This window comes from Tetrao urogallus (genome assembly GCF_951394365.1).
Source record: "Tetrao urogallus genome assembly, chromosome: 4".
Lineage (NCBI taxonomy): Eukaryota > Metazoa > Chordata > Aves > Galliformes > Phasianidae > Tetrao > Tetrao urogallus.
The window spans coordinates 14,510,768-14,527,177 of record NC_136817.1 but is presented as its reverse complement, the minus strand read 5'-3'; the positions used below and the strand labels follow the sequence as shown (position 1 = coordinate 14,527,177).

At 46.0% G+C, this 16,410-nt stretch overlaps 2 protein-coding genes across 2 annotated transcripts in view; one reads left to right on the top strand and one right to left on the bottom strand.

The window, feature by feature from the left end:
- Window positions 1–7,056: 7,056 nt before the first annotated feature.
- PURG (purine rich element binding protein G) lies at window positions 7,057–8,070 on the bottom strand (the record flags this gene model as incomplete). The annotated part of the gene is made up of 1 exon (XM_079534316.1): window positions 7,057–8,070. The coding sequence occupies one exon, from the start codon at window positions 8,068–8,070 to the stop codon at window positions 7,057–7,059; it is 1,014 nt and encodes a 337-aa protein (XP_079390442.1).
- Window positions 8,071–8,425: 355 nt separating this feature from the next.
- Window positions 8,426–16,410, top strand: part of WRN (WRN RecQ like helicase) — a gene marked incomplete at both ends in the record, with an annotated part of 42,394 nt that continues 34,409 nt past the window's right edge. The window contains 7 exons of the mRNA XM_079534659.1: window positions 8,426–8,659; window positions 9,035–9,256; window positions 9,354–9,537; window positions 9,820–9,920; window positions 12,237–12,352; window positions 13,318–13,463; window positions 16,088–16,236. Coding sequence (XP_079390785.1) covers window positions 8,426–8,659; window positions 9,035–9,256; window positions 9,354–9,537; window positions 9,820–9,920; window positions 12,237–12,352; window positions 13,318–13,463; window positions 16,088–16,236 — 1,152 coding nt within the window. The remainder of the gene's footprint in view (window positions 8,660–9,034; window positions 9,257–9,353; window positions 9,538–9,819; window positions 9,921–12,236; window positions 12,353–13,317; window positions 13,464–16,087; window positions 16,237–16,410) is intronic.

The following is a 16,410-nucleotide window of genomic DNA, read 5'->3' as shown; positions in this document are numbered from 1 at the left end:
GGCAGTGCCACGTCTTCCCCATATCATAGACGGAAGTGCTGCTCTGAAATTCCCTGGGGCATAAATCCTGTCCTTGCTCCCCACCACCCCCTCCTGCCTTTCCATTCCTCTACTTTGGTGGGAAGCATTTGTCTCTGTTCACAAGCCCCTTCTCCCACTGTTTCTTTGCCAACAAAACACACTGAAAACAACCATCAGATGGGAACACATGCAGGAACTCAAGGTTAACCAGCAGCTGACATGGAAGGTATCTTTTCCTCAAATGAATCTGTTCAGAGCAAATGATCGAGATTAAGAAGTGACCAGACATAAAGCCCTTCTACCTGTGAAAGGGACTTGCCCTACAGCGACTAAGTGATCAGCCTTGCAGCCACATCTTTAACCAAGAGCTTGGATGCTGGAGTTGTTGCCCCTTCCCATTCGACAGTACTGCTTAGTACAGGTTTAAACACTTAAAAGGCAGCATACATCCCTGCAAAGAAGGTACAGTGCCCGCATTCTGAAGAGCTAGTGATTCCCATGTGCCTCATGAAGCATTTTGAGGTAGCCTGTCAACCAGGGAAATGATTACAAAGTCATTAGCGACAGTGTTATTGGGGTGGTATTTGGGTACGTTGATGTTGGGCCAATGTTTGTACCTCTGAGGATGGTACAAAAACAAAACACGTTCAACACGCACAAAAAGGCCAGAGCGTAACACCAGTGTATAGATTTCCAGAAGTTAATGTAAAGACAAGGCCCTTGAGGCTGCTGGCCTACGTTTTGCACGGCGCCTTGGCATGCAGCAGGAATAATCTAATCACATTAATCACAGAAATGACAAAGCGCCATCCAAGTTCTGAAACCTCAGTGTATGCTTTGACATTTCTAAAAAAACAATTTTTATTCAATGTCACCTACCACTTTCCTTGAAATTATTAAAGAAATTAAGATGTAAGAATTCTCTGTTGGAGAAGCCAGAAATTAAGATGTAAGAATTCTCTAGCTTCTCCATTAAGTGCCAGCAAGAAAAAATACCTGGTGATACCTACAAGTAATTCCCCTGCCATATTTAATTAGGGGAATGCCAGTGGAAATGCACTGCTTTGGCCACGCTGCTGCAGCCAAGTTGCAGATGTCAGAACCTATCCAAGCTCTCTGTAACTCCTGGCATCCTATTTTATCTTGACGCTTTAAAATATCATCAACTTGAAGGAGATACAGGTGGGGAACCAAGCATGAGCACGAGAAAATATTAGGAAGAACAACTCCAGCACGATGTAGCACCAGAATTATCGTGTAAAAACTGGTGTCAGCCTATTAAAGCTTCTTTGGGTTCGGGAAAAACAGAGCGGTGAGAGATGTGGCTTCAACCTCTTCCAAATGCCTGAGTCCTGAAGCACCTCATGCCCTCAAGCCCAGGGTGTTTTCCTGTGATCGTATGGATTTCAGCCAGTTTTAGGCAAGGCTGAATTACCACAGATGTTCACTGCTGTACACGCATAGCCCCAACAGGCCAAGAGATAAGAAGCCATGAGCACCTTGGACAAGGAGGGAGAAACTGCAAAGCTTCTCAAGAACTGCAGCCCCATATGGGCTGCATGCCCATCAAAGAGAGCAAAGCACAGCAGGTAGGTCTTGCTTCTCCACCTGCTCAAATCTGCTTGGTTTTGCAACCATGCAATGAAATTTTCACAACTCCAGATGACAATAACACAACAGTGGGGTCAACAAAAGACATCACTATGGGTAGTGTGAAAAACAAAAAGGTGACACAGCCACTGCTGATCGGAGACAATGCCTTACAGCCCCATGGATAGAAAAAACACCATCAATTGCCATGCATGTAGAGCATCATTCCTAAAGACAAGAAGAACAGCTTCAGCCTGCAGCCACTTCAGGCTGCTGCCTGTGTGCCTGTCAAGCACGATGAGCTCTGAGGCTTGAGCACAACAGGGCAGCTACACAAGCACATCAGGCTCGTGCCCAGCAAACACCATGTCTGCAACCGTGCCGCTGTCATCTTTTCCAGGATTTCTGCTCAAAGCACCCATGAGGAGGACTAACATGCAAGTAGCTTGTGATGCGTTCAGTGTAGCCTTTATTTCCAGTCTTACTTGGAGAAACTAGGTATTTCAAATGCAACCTTTGTCTAAAAGGAATGGAGGAGCAGGAGGGGGAAGGCAGATTTTAGGGGTCACAATATGTTAAGTCACTAAAAATAAAGGACATTTTAATTTTGGAGGAAACAGCGTAGAAAATTAAATTGAAGGTATACTTTTCTTTAAGAATTACTTTAAAATGTATATATATATACCATATGTACAGCAAAAAGTATGCAAAAGAACTAAAACCTACTTATTCACTAATTTTACATAGGGTGCAAAGTCTGCACAATAAAAATACACACTAATAAACTCTTTTCTGCTAGAAAAATTAATACACGTGGATAAAAGAGCTGCAAGTCAAGCAAGCAGCAGGCTTCCTGGCCACTACCAGCTGCCTTTCCCACAGGTTTAGGTCACCGGCACAGGCCTTGGGAAATAAACAGTGCAACCATTAGACTACAACATCTTCAGCAGAAAAAAAATGGATGCCAACTCTGATTTTGGTAATTGATTGGGATTTTTTTGAATAAAGGACAGGTTTTTTTAATCTTTACAATGGCATATTTTATGAATGTAAAGGTTTGCAGAGTAGAGGGATTTTAAAACGGCGTGGGAATGCAACATGACCCGTGGGGCAGCAACGGGCTGATACCTGCAGCTCTTGCTTTACCTGCACTGCGCCTCGAAGTAAAGTTTTCCCTTCTCTTGCCTATGTTTTCCTTGCAGCCTCACTGAAAACCTAAGAGATGAAAGTGCTTAAAAGCCAAAATCTTAAAAGGGCGATGATAAGCAGCAGGCAAAGTGCTCTCAGTGAAATAATGCGCTTATCCAAACTGATAGTATGAGAAACTGCCTTTTAAGCCCCATCTTTAGACTGTGTACTTCAGATAAATAGATTATTTTGTTACGAGCTACTACAGGCTACAATATACTCACATAAATATATCAATGCCTAGACGTGAATATGAATTTTTATATATTGAGTACATACAAGAAACACGACAAAGAGCAGATTACTGCCACGGCTGCATCTTTCAGGGTGGAGCCCACCACGCGTGTCCCCAAGACATGATTTTCGTCACCTTCAAGCAGTGCCATGTGGGGAACCTGGCCACAGGAAGCCTCCAGTCCCTTGTTAACATGCTTTTCTGCTAGCCCTTTGCCAAGAAAGGCAGCTTCTTCACAGCAGGTGGGGGTCAGCTGGCAAAGTCTCCACGACACCTTATTCTCAAAGCAAGACCTTGAGGGATGGCACAAGCATCTGTGCCAATGGAAGGGAAAGCTAAGCATAAGAACTTGGTGTGGCCTTGAAAATCTTGTTTGTCAGGCTCAGCAACAGCATTCAGAGCGGACCTAAACTGCCGGAGAGCCACAGCAGGCACTGCCACCAGCTCAGGCTGTTCAGCAGCACTGCATACTACATCTCAGTGTCTCGCTTTGACGAGCTCAGAGGATCTGTACCACCACACCTGTCCAGGAGCTGGGTCAAGAAGGTACAAGAGGTCCATATCAGACACGTGCACACAGGATACGACCTCTTCAAGATTCAGATTACAATGCTGAAGCACCCCCTGCCAGACCAGTGGCAGAAATATGCTCCTATTATTTACACAATATAAAGTGCATTAGGATTTTCTTATTGAACTGACAGACTTCTATCTGGACCATACAATTTTGAAACAGAGTTGAGGACTTTAATAGGAATTCTCTCGTGAGAAAAGAGGTTCAGATTGGTACTCTTCACCCTGTCCTCCTAGAATTGTTTTTGGCCGTTCTTTCTAGTGCAAATAAGCTTGTGTTTTCTCAAGTTTAAGGGACATGGCAGTTTTAGGGCACAGAGAATGAACATTTGAAATGCATGAGGAACACAGCATTCTCAAGCATTGCAACGGGCCCTTCTGCACACAAGCAGCTTACATTATTGCTGCTCTCAGAGGTTGAAAATGCACTGCCAAAAATAATGATGAACCCGTTTCCAAATCTAACTGGTACAATTTTGCATTGCTACATTTTGAGTTAGTCTGTTTTATCCTCCCATGACAATATTTGCAAGCACCAGTAGTTTTTATATTTCTGTGGAAACCTGTCGCTAGTGGTTTATCCATTGGTAGTCGGTTGTGAACTTGAAGATCCCATCCAGTTTTGGATACTAAGGTGCATCCCACACAGGGAGAGTACATGCATTAGTGAATCCTGTGGAACCAGCCCTGCCACACAGCCAGCACTGGATTCCTGGCTGCTATTTACAATACACTAATGCAATCAGAAGGCCAATTAATTAACTCAGGAAAAAGATTTAAAAAAAATAAATGGGTTAAACGCACAGAGATACCAGTCTTACTAAGATACAGCCAGCTGCATTTAGACACCCTTTTATCAAAATGGCAAGTGAGTAGCAATAACAAAAGCCATTTTGCATCTCATCTCATCTTTTTTCTTTTTTTTTTTTTTAAGCAAAAGACAGGATTAATAAACAGGCCTTTTCAATCACTTTGCCCATTGCAAGTATTTTCCTTACTAACACCAAAGGAACAGAAGGAATGCATGACCACTTACAACACACAGCTAACCTAAGCAAATTCCAACGTGGTAGCTTTTACGATGCATTGACAGACGTGGGACTGGAAGATGTCAAGGGCGTAGGGGAGGAGTGCCACACGGGAGCAGGAAGGCGAGCATAAAAGAGTTGTACATTCATAGCTCCAGTTGGTTAGGATCTGTGATAAGTTCATTGTAACTCCAGGCACTGTAAAGGGCAGCAGCAGCCAGCGACGTGCTGACTTGTACATCCGGGACTTGCTTGCTAAACTCTTGTTTCACACCAACTGGGACAAGAAGTTATTGTAATTGTTTGCTAACCAAACCTGTTACAAACATTGCGACCAAAAGCCTAGAAGCAAAGATGAACCAGTACCCCATAATGCCTCTAGCTGATTCATTGTGGTCTGCTAGCAGTTCAAGTGGTGAAAATCTCTTACAGACTTGAAAAAGTACCTGAAAGAGCAATCTGTGCAGAAATGGATGGTTGTTGTGACACTAAGCCAAATGTTTGCTTGCTGTAACTGCTATATGTAGTTTTATGTAAAGGGCAAATCACCTAAAACAGTGAAATTAACTTTCTTACTTTCTGTCACAACTGTGACATTTCCTAAAGATTCTTTGGTGATTTTGATGCAAGCTTTTTTTTTTTCTTTCCTCTTTTTCTTTTTTTTTTTTTTTCTTTTTTTTAAAGTTAAAACAGATTGACTGTTATTAGTACCCAAAGTAAAGCCCAGATTATCCTCTCAGTTCCCACCCCTGCCTCCCTAGCTTCTCTTGCTACGGTTAATATCATAACAGGCAATAGCTTTTGGATTTAGCGTGGCCATGCAGCGTGCAGGTGGGTCCAGACTAAGAGTGAAGATAAAAACCTTTCTGAACAGATTTAAAAAACAGTGGAATGGTTGAGTTGGAAAACATCTGGTCCACGTGCACACTTGGCCACTCTGCAAAATACAATGCAAGTGATTATAAATATCTGACTAGTCACGCATCCTTCAAAAAAACCTTAGAGGTGGGAAACACATTCTTTAAAGTACCTGGAACTCAACCAAATTCCCAATGATTTCAGAAGGCTGAAAAAGTCCCTTGAATGATATGTATCCATTTGCTAAGAAATGACCAAGAATTTTCAAAGTCTTCAGGCCTGCTAATTCTATGCATTTTCCCTCCCAGCAGAGAATTCTTCTGACAAGGACTGTAAGGTTCAGGCTGCAGAGCTGCCAGTAGACTTTGCACAAAGCTAGAAATCAAATTGCTGGATTTCAGCTCCAGCTTTGACAGGGCGGGAAGGAGGTGATGGCAGGGCACTGGTCTTATGTTGTACTAATAACATCTGTAAAGTCAACGTGACAGAAAATCTGATGCAGCCATGGCTTTGAAAATGCGTTACAGATCAATAGGACAGAGATGCATTTTGATACGAATCAAATAATGCACCAGACCCCCCAGAGATCTTCCTCACAGCAGGAGGAGAGAAGTGCCCAGGTGTTGTCCTCACGTGTGTAACATCGTGGCCGCATTCATTTCACAATTGGGAGGGAACTCTGGAACCTCAATCACAGCAGCCATCTGGCTCAGCACACCCGTTGCACAGCCTCCTGCCAGAACCCACAACACCCCGGCTACAAAAATAGCTTCTGAAATTTGGAGGAATGCATTAAAAAAATCATCAGCCCCGTGTGGGCAGAACACGGAGATGAAGAATGGATTATGACTTGTTGCCATGAATTTGGAAGGCTTAGCACTCGAGCACAGTTTCATATCCTGGGATACTCAGGTTATTAGGTTAGCACAAAACTAAGGGATTAATAACAAATCTTCTGCTCTCCACTAGCACAGTATTAAAGGTCTGACTGGTTACTGAGATTTCTCCCACAAAGAACATCATTTCAAACTCAGTAACCAGCAGATACCAATTTTTAAACATCTCCCTCTCCTCATATATGTCTGAGCAATTAACATGAAGACAGTTTTTGCAGTAAGTGCCCTATGGCTCAGCTCTTCAGCCTTCTTACCGAGTACAGGCAGAGTTCAGTTCCAGAAAAACTGCCATAAGGAGAAACCGATACATTTCAGTGTGAGGGCTTTTTTTGTACCACGCTGAAGTGCAACACAAGCCTTATCTAGACTATTTAAAGGTCAGAATGCCGTCTTTTTTGTGCTGATACGCATAGTTTCATAGTCTTACACACTCAAAGAAGCTGACTCATACAGACTTGGGAGGTTGGTACTTTCTTAAGAAATACAGAGATATTTTGGGTGTAATATAGCATGATAACCAGACTCCCATAACATTATGTACTGACTACCAGAAAAGGACTTTAAAAAAAAAAAAAAAAAAAGGGCAACTTCAAATTACTATAGATCAGTCCCTCTCACCAATATCTGCTTTTTGTTTTATTTTGCCAGACGGCCAGTTCAGTGCACTCTATTCGAGACCCTCTTGCTCTTCACCACTGTCCCCTCTGATATCCATCCTTTTTTCTTTATGGCTGTTGCAAATTCTCCTCATCTCTTCTTCATACTTGATAAAATTTTCCCCAAACCTTGTCCATGCTTTGTATGGAACTGTGATGGTGTTACGGTAGGGTGGTCTCACCTCACTTACCTTCAGAAAAATGCCATACCTGTTGGATCCCACATCAAAGTAGAACCTCTTGTTGTCCACCCGAAAGGAGGTGCCCTCAGGGAGCTCAGGGGGCTCATCTCCCCCACCCCTGCGATCCTCCATGTCCCCCTCGCCGTATTCTTCAATCAGCTGGACCAAAGCATCCCTGAACTCGATCATCCCTTGCGCCGGAAGGACAATAGTCTGCTCCTGTCCCAAGCTGTGGCCAAAATAACCAATCATGCCAGGTCCCCGGCTCATCGTCTGCCTGATCCGCAAGAAGCGGCCCCGCTGATTCTCCTTCAGGTCAAGGTAATATTTTCTGTTGTCCCTCTCGATGTACTCTGTTTTGAGGACGCTATGAGGGTGCTCTTCAGAGCCCACAGAGCCCGAGGGTGAGGGCGGCGGGTGCTGCTGGCGCTGCCTCGAGTGCTGCTCCTTGCCATTGCTGTGCTCATGCCTGTGGCCACTTTTCAGGCCCAGGTGGGCGTAGTGCTCAATGAAATCGCCCAGGCAGTCCTTCAGCTCGGCGGCCACGGACAGGGAGAGTGTCAGCTTGCTTTTCCTGATGTTGTCCTGCCTGCCTCTCCCAATCCAGACCTCTGCGATCTTCAGGAATCGGCCCCGGGAGCTCTGCTTCACATCCAGATAAAATCGCTTCTTCTGGATGTCCACCCTCTTGGAGGCCAGCTCCTGGATCTCCATGCAGCCCCCCTGAGAGGGGGCCGTGTAATGGTACTGCTGCTGGGACTGGGAATAGATGCTCCTGTGCAGGCCGGAGCCTCCCACGTTCCTTCCTCCTCCGCCTCCTCCTCCTCCTCTCCCTCTTTCCATCTTTACCAATCAGCTGGAAATAACACATAACAGAGACGCAGATGACAACATCAGCACCAGGGGCCTGTTCTGCTTCCTGGCGGCGGCTCTGCTCGCTGCTGCTCCCCCTACCCACGCTGCTGCCTGCATCCCAGCTCCCCGCTGCCAGCCGCCCCCGTCGAAGCTCCGTTCCCCACCCTGGCAGCCACGTGTCCCCTGAACCCCATTCTCAGCAGCCAGTGCTCCCGGCTCTGCGTCCTTAGGTTCTGCCTCCTCGCACCTCTCGTGACCTTTTTGCCTCAGTATTGATCGCCCACCGGGACCCCCGGTGCCACAGACCTCCCTGCGTCTCCAGCCCACCCGTGGTGGGCACCCCATGCCGTTTCCCTCCCAACCCCACGCATCCCGACCCCTACACCCACCCCAACGGACGCCGAGCTCCCCCTCCCCCGGGTGCTCCTACCCCTTTCCCCCTTTGGGTGCTGCCGCTGGCACTGCCCTCAGCGCTGCCCCCAGCATCCTGGCCGCCGGTGCCCCCAGCACGGCTCCTCTGCCCCCCCGGCACCACATCTCCTCCTCGGTGCCCCCAGTGGCGCTTCCCGGCGCCCCCGTAGGTCCGCTCGCGCCCCGCAGCGCTCCCCAGCATCGCATCCCCGCAGCATTGCTCCCCAGTGCCCCCACAAGGGCCCCCGTGCGCCCCCGGCTGAGTCTCCCGGCACCCCTCAGCACCGCATCTCTCCCGCCGTGCCCCCAGCACCGCTCGCCGGAGCCCCTCCTGCTCTCTCCGCGCCGCGCCTCCCCCCGCCGCTGCCCCCAACTCACCCCATAGCACCCATCGCCGTCGTTGCCCTTCACCCGCCGCCGCCGCCACCGCCCGCAGCCGGCGGCCCCGCCGCCCCCCGCCGCGCAGAGCCCCGGGCTAGCGCACCCCCGCCGCTCCGCTCCGCTCCGCCCCGCCGGCCCGGCCCGGCCCCGCCCGGTGGAGAACGACGACGACGACGACGGCGGCGGCGGCGGCGGCGGCGGCGGCAACGCGGTGGGCGCCGCCGGCTCGCCGGAGGGTGCGCGGCCCGCCCGGACACGGGACTACAGCGCCCACAATGCCCCGCGGCCGCTCGTCCCGCCGCGCACGCGTGTCACCTCGGGTAACCTCCCGCCGCCGCCGCTAGAGGTGACGCGGGGCGATGCTCGGCAGGAGGCTGTTTCGGTGACGCGGTCAGCGTGCGACGCGCGGGCTGGATAGGCGCGGAGCCGGGGCCCGGTGAGCGCCGGGGCTGCCGCCGCTTTAACGTGCCTCCGCGCAGGGCGCGGTGTGGGTGCGCGGCGTCCTGCTGTGGCAGGAGCGGCCCGGTGTTGTGGAAACACGCGGCACGCGGGCGGGGGGCGGGAAGAAGCGGGTTGAGAGCCTCGGTCCGCCCCTGAGGCGTCTGTTCTGCCGCCAGCACGGCCTCCGCGCCGGGAGCCACTCTGCTGCCCTGCGAGGAAACCGTAGCTGTGGAGCGGATGCCTCTCTGAGGCCTGCCTGCCCGGCTCGGCCCGGGGCTGCCCGCTTCGTCGCCTTAGGCCCGGCCTTAGGACTAGGCGTAGGCTGACGCCTGACAGCAGTAGAGCCTTACGGCTCTAGCGGTTTGGCTTGGGCAGCGCCGCGGGTGCCCTTTTGCCTGGAGGGCTGATTACCGCCCAGGTAATCTCGTTCTGGCCTCGTCGTGCTGATAGCTACGCTCTGTACAGACTTTTGACTAATCTACTTCTTTATTTTTCAATGGAAAGGTAACACGAATGTGGATAAAATGAATAAAGTGGATTTGGAGAACAAGTATCCCCAGTGGATGCGAGCACGTAGCCAGGAGGGCATTTTGGGTGATAAGAAGGTATGCTATCACAAGGGGGGGAAATTGATTTGGTGTTAGGCTGTGTAACAAAGCAGTGTGGGTCTGTGTGCTTGTGGTGCCTCTTTTCCTGCTCAGAGAGAATAATATATCATAAAGATTGTATCTAAATTTCTAGTTTTCCGAGAATGCTAAAGTGACCTTGGATGCATTTATCTCTGCACATATAAGCAACTTTAGGTATAAAATTTCTCACTAGAAGGGACACAGCCCTGTGACGTCACAGACTGCTTTGATAATTAGAAAGCTACATCATGAGAGAAAAGCAGAAGACTCACTTAAGCAGTTTTTCTTGCATTAGGTGATAAGAAGGAACTGGTAGCATAGGCTTTATTTCATGAAATCATAGGATGGTTTGGGTTGGAAGGGACCTTTAAGATCACCTAGTTCCAGCTCCTCCCATAGACCAGGTTGTTCAAAGCCATATCTAGCCTTGCCTTGGATGCTCTAGGGAGGGAGCATCCACAACCTTGCTGGGTAACCTCTTCTAGGGCCTCACTGCCTTCACAGTAAATAATTTCTTCCTAATATCTAGTCTAAATCTAACCTCTTCCAGTTTAAAGCTATTTCCCCTCAACCTGTCGCTACACATTCTTATAAAAAGTCTCTCTCCAGCTTTCCTGTTGACCCCTTTCAGATACTGGAAGGCTGCTATGAAGTCCCTCTGGAGCCTTCTCTTCTTGAGGCAAGAGTCCCAGCTCTCTCAACCTGTCTTCACAGGGGAGGTGTTGCAGCCCTCTGACTATCTTTGTGGCCCTCCTTTGGACCCACTCCAACACCTCAGTGTCCTTGTGCTGGGGGCTCCAGAACTGGATACAGTATTCCAGGTGGCATCTCACAAGAGCAGAGTAGAGGGGCAGAATCGTTTCTCTTGACCTGCTGGTTACGCTTCTTTTGATGCAGCCCAGGATACTGTTGGCCTTCTGGGCTGCAAGCACACATTGCTGGCTCATGTTGAGTCTTCCATCAACCAGCGCTCCCAGATGCTTCTCCTCAAGGCTGCTCTCAAGCCATTCTCCACCCAACCTGTATCTCTGCCTGGGGTTTCCCCAGCCCAAGTGCAGGACCTTGCACTTTGACCTTCTAGTAAGTTAAACCAACAGTTTTTGGTTAAGCTTTAACCCTTCATTAACTGAAATAAATGTTTCATTGTGTGAGCATAGAATTATCAGTATCTTTTCTGTCGTTTCAGGATTGTCCTCTTCCAGGCAATTTATTGTTTCTGAATCTATATTATAAAGCTGTTTTGCATGTGATGACTTGTGGTGATTGACAGATGTTGTTCTTCAAGTCTTACTGTGCAATGCTGTTGTATTTGTTAGTACTGACATCTCATAGCTTACCTGTATATTTTTAAGTAACTTGATGATTTTGCAAACAGGTGAATGTTATCAGTATTCCTAGAGTTCGAGATAGTTTCTCAGTCAATAAATTTTAGTAAGTAGGTTTCTGGAGAGGAAAAGGAAAGAACTGCCTGGAGCCATTGATGTCACCTTTTCCTGCAGGCTTAAAATTTCAATTTTTAAACCAGCATTCAGTTGATGGAGGATCTCTCTCTTTTTAAATGTCACATGTAGTTTTAAACTGGGTTTTACTTCATGCATGGGGAACTTAACAGAGATCTGTTGTCTTGAAGTGCAGTGGGCTAGTTGAGATGTGGGACCAAGGAAATAAGGGGACAAAGCTGTGTGGTACAGCCAAACACTTGTAGCCCTGTGCTTTTCCAGTGCACAACTGCACCGAACCACAGATCTTATCTCGTGTTGTTCCTTCAGTGTCCTCTTCAGAAATTCTTGGTTTGTTTCTGTGCTTTGTGTGTTCAGAAATTCTTTGATGTGCCTGTGAGTTACTGGTTTACGTTGAATTCCTACTGAAATAGGGATTTTTCCATGGATTATAGCTGAATGGGTTTGAATAATTCAGGCAACTACTTAAATTTAAAAATTATTGAACTTTGGAAGTGCTGTAGCATTTTAAAATAGCATTGAGGAGCTTGTGACACTGTCAGAAATAAATATTTTTCCTAGCCTTGTTGTTGAAAGCTGCTGAATCTCTTTGGCTGGAAGAATGCAGAGAAATAAAATGGAGGTGAGAATTTAGCCTGCTAGCTTTCAGTCCGAGTGCTTGAAGTTTGGGAAACAGATCGGGGGTCTGAACACTTACGTGTCATCTACATCAGTGCTGGGTTTGCTGGGGTACAGCACTGAGGCAGCACTCAATGGCTGTGGTGCTGATGTGTCTCTGTGCTGAGGTTACATCTGACCAGTAACAGAGTCTTTTCCAAATGCTGTCCCACAGACTTCTAACATTCAGAGGAGCATTTTGGAAGATGGGCTGCCATTCCTAGAGTTCCGTGGCTCCATCATTTACAGCTATGAAGCCAGTGACTGCTCCCTTCTCTCAGAAGACATCAGGTAATAGCTCTTTCTCTGTTCCTTTGGAGAACCCCTTACTTTCTGAAAAGGGATTGGCTATTCTCTCTCTACTTCTTCTTGCTGATTGTGCGTTCAGAGTGCCTAGAGTTGAACGGTTTGACCAGAGAAACCTCTGGTTGCACAGGCTTTTTTGATCTCCGTGCCAAATATGTCTTGTGTGTTGGCTATAAGCACACGCTGAACCTATTCCTGGTGACAGTGAATTAATTATTTCTCTGAGGATGACCCTGGCTGGTCTATAACAAGTAGTGTTTTCAGGACACCTCTTTCCAGCGTGCTGCACAGTTGTAGCTTCCCCAGTTGGAATTCTTCTGGCAGATATCCTGCCTGCACCTGGCACTCTCTTTAAGAGGAAGCATACAGTGAAAAGCCCTACTGCAGTTTCTCTGCTTTTTATGGTATTTATAGTTTCTTGAGCCTTGCTGACTTCATTGGGAGATAAGAGCTGCAGTAAATCAGGTGTATATGTTATTTCATAATGGGAGTGTAGGTTTGAAGGTCATTCATTCGTGATGCAAATAGATTTTTTTTCCCCAGTTCTTGCATAGCACAGCTTACCTTACTAGGGGAAGCAGTTGTGTTCAGGACTATCTGTTGTAGCATGATAAATAAAAAGCAAGTTTTCAAGGAACTAGAAAGTTCCTTGAATTAGATCCCCTTTTGTATCTGTCTGTTTCCTGAGGTTTGCTATGCTGCCATCTGTGTACTGTGAGATCTGCTAGGAATCTGTCTGGTTTGGGAGTTACAGTGTAGCTTTCTGTACCAGCAGGAATTTCACTTGCTGAGGGTCTTAGTAGTAAAATGATTTGTGTCTTACACATGTGCAGGAGAAGATGCACTGTAGCTGTGCATCCCTTAGTCATCTTTGTGAGACGACTCACGCGTGCCGTTCTATGTGCTGGTAGAAAAACAGTTAAATGTGAGGAATATCCATTTCTTTTCAGGCAGACTTTATCAGATGGGGCTGCAGTTGGATTTGATATTGAATGGCCGCCTTCGTACACTAAAGGAAAAATGGCAAAGATAGCTGTAATCCAAATATGTGTAACCGAGGAAAAATGTTATTTGTTTCACATCTCTTCAATGTCAGGTACTGTACTGCCTCTATTCCTATTACTTAGGGCTCTCTCTTTCTTGTGATTTACTGTGAACCTTAGCATCGAGCAGTAGTATATTTCACATTATGTTTGATAGTGAAGTTTAAAAAAATACATCCATCTTCTTCCCCATGCTGGGTATAAAGCAGGGAGTGACTCACTGAGCATTAACTGTGTGTTACAATGTCTTTAGTCCAAAGCTTGAGCAGCACAGTTCTACCGTACAGCATTTTAGGTTCTGAGAAGGGCAAAAGAATTAAGGATTATTTTTTCTTTCCGGGAAAGAATATTTTCATTTAGTTTTCAAAAATTGAATTCCCTGCTCACGTAATGAGCTTTCATCTCTTTGGTGCTAAAATTAACAAGAGCACCTAAATTTAGCAGGCTCTTTCCTCTTGGTTTGGTTTGAGTAACAAAACGCCTCAAAAATGACGGCCATCACGCTGCTTCTTCCTATTTTTGTGCCATTCTTTCCCAGAAAGAATACTGAATACCTGGTGCGAGGCAGCTGTGGGTAGAGGGGGGATGTGTGCCCAACATTCTGAATCCATTACAGCTGTGAACAAAAGCACCCAAATTGGAAAAATAGAAAAGCAGGGAAGGAGGCTGCAATTCTATAACCTTTGGTTTGAATGTTAGATTGAAACTGTGCATGTGAGATGTCTCTGATTTCCCTAGGGTGTGCATGCTGAGGTATAATAGTGATAATTTAAATGTTGGTGTTCGGTCTTTTGTCATTTATAGCAAATGAGGTGGAAAATTTAATTGCCGGAGGCTGTTCAGTCCAGGAGGCAAAAATGTACAGATGCACAGAAGAGACGTTTGAAGAAAGGAAGAGAAGGGGGGGAGAGATGTTTGGAGCTGAAATGCTTCTGATTCTAAAGTGAAGGTGTTTGCCTGTTGATGCCAGGCATGGATGCATTTATGCTACAGCTAAGTGCGTAGCAGCAGAAGATGGTGTTTCTGCCTAAATAATCTTTTAAAGCTTTATGCCGAAGAGAGATGCACTTTGAACTGGGTGTGATGCCAGCCTTTTGGCAGGCACCACTGCCAAGTTTTGCTTAGTCAGAATGACTGATTTACAAAAACTTAGATGTGAAACAAGGCTTTTCAGTTTTCACTGGGGAAAAATGAAAATACTTTCTCCTGCAGGAGGGAGGTCTGTGTATAAACACATCTCATAAAGGACAAAATTTAACTGTATGTACTTATCAAGAAGGTTCTTGATAACACTCCGCTTCTGAATGGTCTGGAACCCAGACTTTTTAGATCATACAATACTTTTTTTCTAGAAATGAGATGGAGGAAATGGAGCAGGAGTTGTCACCCTTGAAGATTTTCATATATTTTTAGACAGAGGAAATCCCTCATTCAGTAAGTCAGCTGCAGCTGCTGTGCCTGTATTCTGCTCTCCTAGATTTGCCTCTTCAGAGGAATCCCTGTGCTGCATTATGGTGGAGGTGCTCTGGATACCGCATTTCTTTCTAAGGAAGAATAACTTTTCTGGTGACTCATATCTGAGCTGCAACTTTGCAGTCCACAGCACCCTGCTGCTTGTTATGGCTGCACGTGTCTGTATTGTGTCAGCAGAATCCATACAAGTACAGAGGTCAATATGGTCAGTGATGCAAAGTGATTGTTGAAATACGTAAGTAATTATTACAGTAGAAAAATGTGATAGTAAATCAAAGCCAAGCCAGATCCTAAGTGCAAGTGTATATGGGGAAATTATGAGTAGTATGTATTTGTAGAGAGAAGAAGAGAGAAGAATTAAGCTCGAGACTAATTCAGGGTATTCAGCTTTGTGCTCCTGAATGTATATATTTAAATAAGATGCTCCTGCAGAGGCAGGTATGACAGCTGTGTGTTTTTGCCTGATTCTGTGAACTTGAAAATGCCGTTTGATCCAGGATTGCTGTGTGATCAGTTGGGGCTGAATCAAAATGTAGCACGTAGCATCTGTGTGCATGCTTGCATGACTTCATTTTTTCTTTTACTCACAAGAATGACTTATCTGGGCTTTTGTGGAGCATGTGGTTGGTTGATTTTGTTTTCCAAATGCTGTTCTTGGACCAGCCCACAATTAGCACTGAAAATGCATATGCAGAATCAGTCTTCCTGGTCATTCTCCATGTTTTTGGGTTAGTGCTTCCTCTGAATGTGGAGCAGCACTAACTGGGGAAGAATACTCTGTGGAAAACAGTAAAATAAATAAATAAATAATGCATTTGGTGTCATGAGCATCCAGGGCTGAGGATTAAAATATTTTTTCTCCATGGAGGGGTTGCTTTTTCGTTGTCATGCATACTACTGATCAGTTAGATAAAATGAGGTCTTTCATTTTTTGTTTTTTTTTTTACTTAATTTATTTTCAAATACCAAAAGAATTTGCACATTTCAGAGATTTCACTGCTGCTTGCTTCAAATGATACATTACAGCAAATTGGTGTTTGTCATCCCAGTGCACAAGCAGGAACATAAACATAACTTCTTGAGCGTTTCCTCCTTAAGAACAGGTTTTTGCAAGCAGCCTTTTTGCAAGATTTTGTCATTTCCATTTGTCTATGTGACGTCTTTCAGTATCTAGTTTCTCATGTTTGGGCTTAATCTATTTTAGGTTTTCCCAAGGGACTCAAAAGGCTGCTGGAAGATGAAACAATTAAAAAGGCTGGCGTAGGAATTGAGGGAGATCACTGGAAGCTGATGAGTGACTTTGAAGTCAAATTGAAGAGCTTCGTGGAGCTCGCTGACGTTGCTAATGAGAAAGTAAAGCTTAAAACCTTTTTGTTGTGGAAGGGAACCTTATTAATGTGCTAAATGAAAGGAGGCTTCCTCATCTCTACAGCATATTCTGTAGAATAATGCAGAGAAATGGTACAGCTTTAAAAAAAAAAATAAATAAAATAAAAATGCTCCTATTTCCAGAGAACTCTAGGTCTG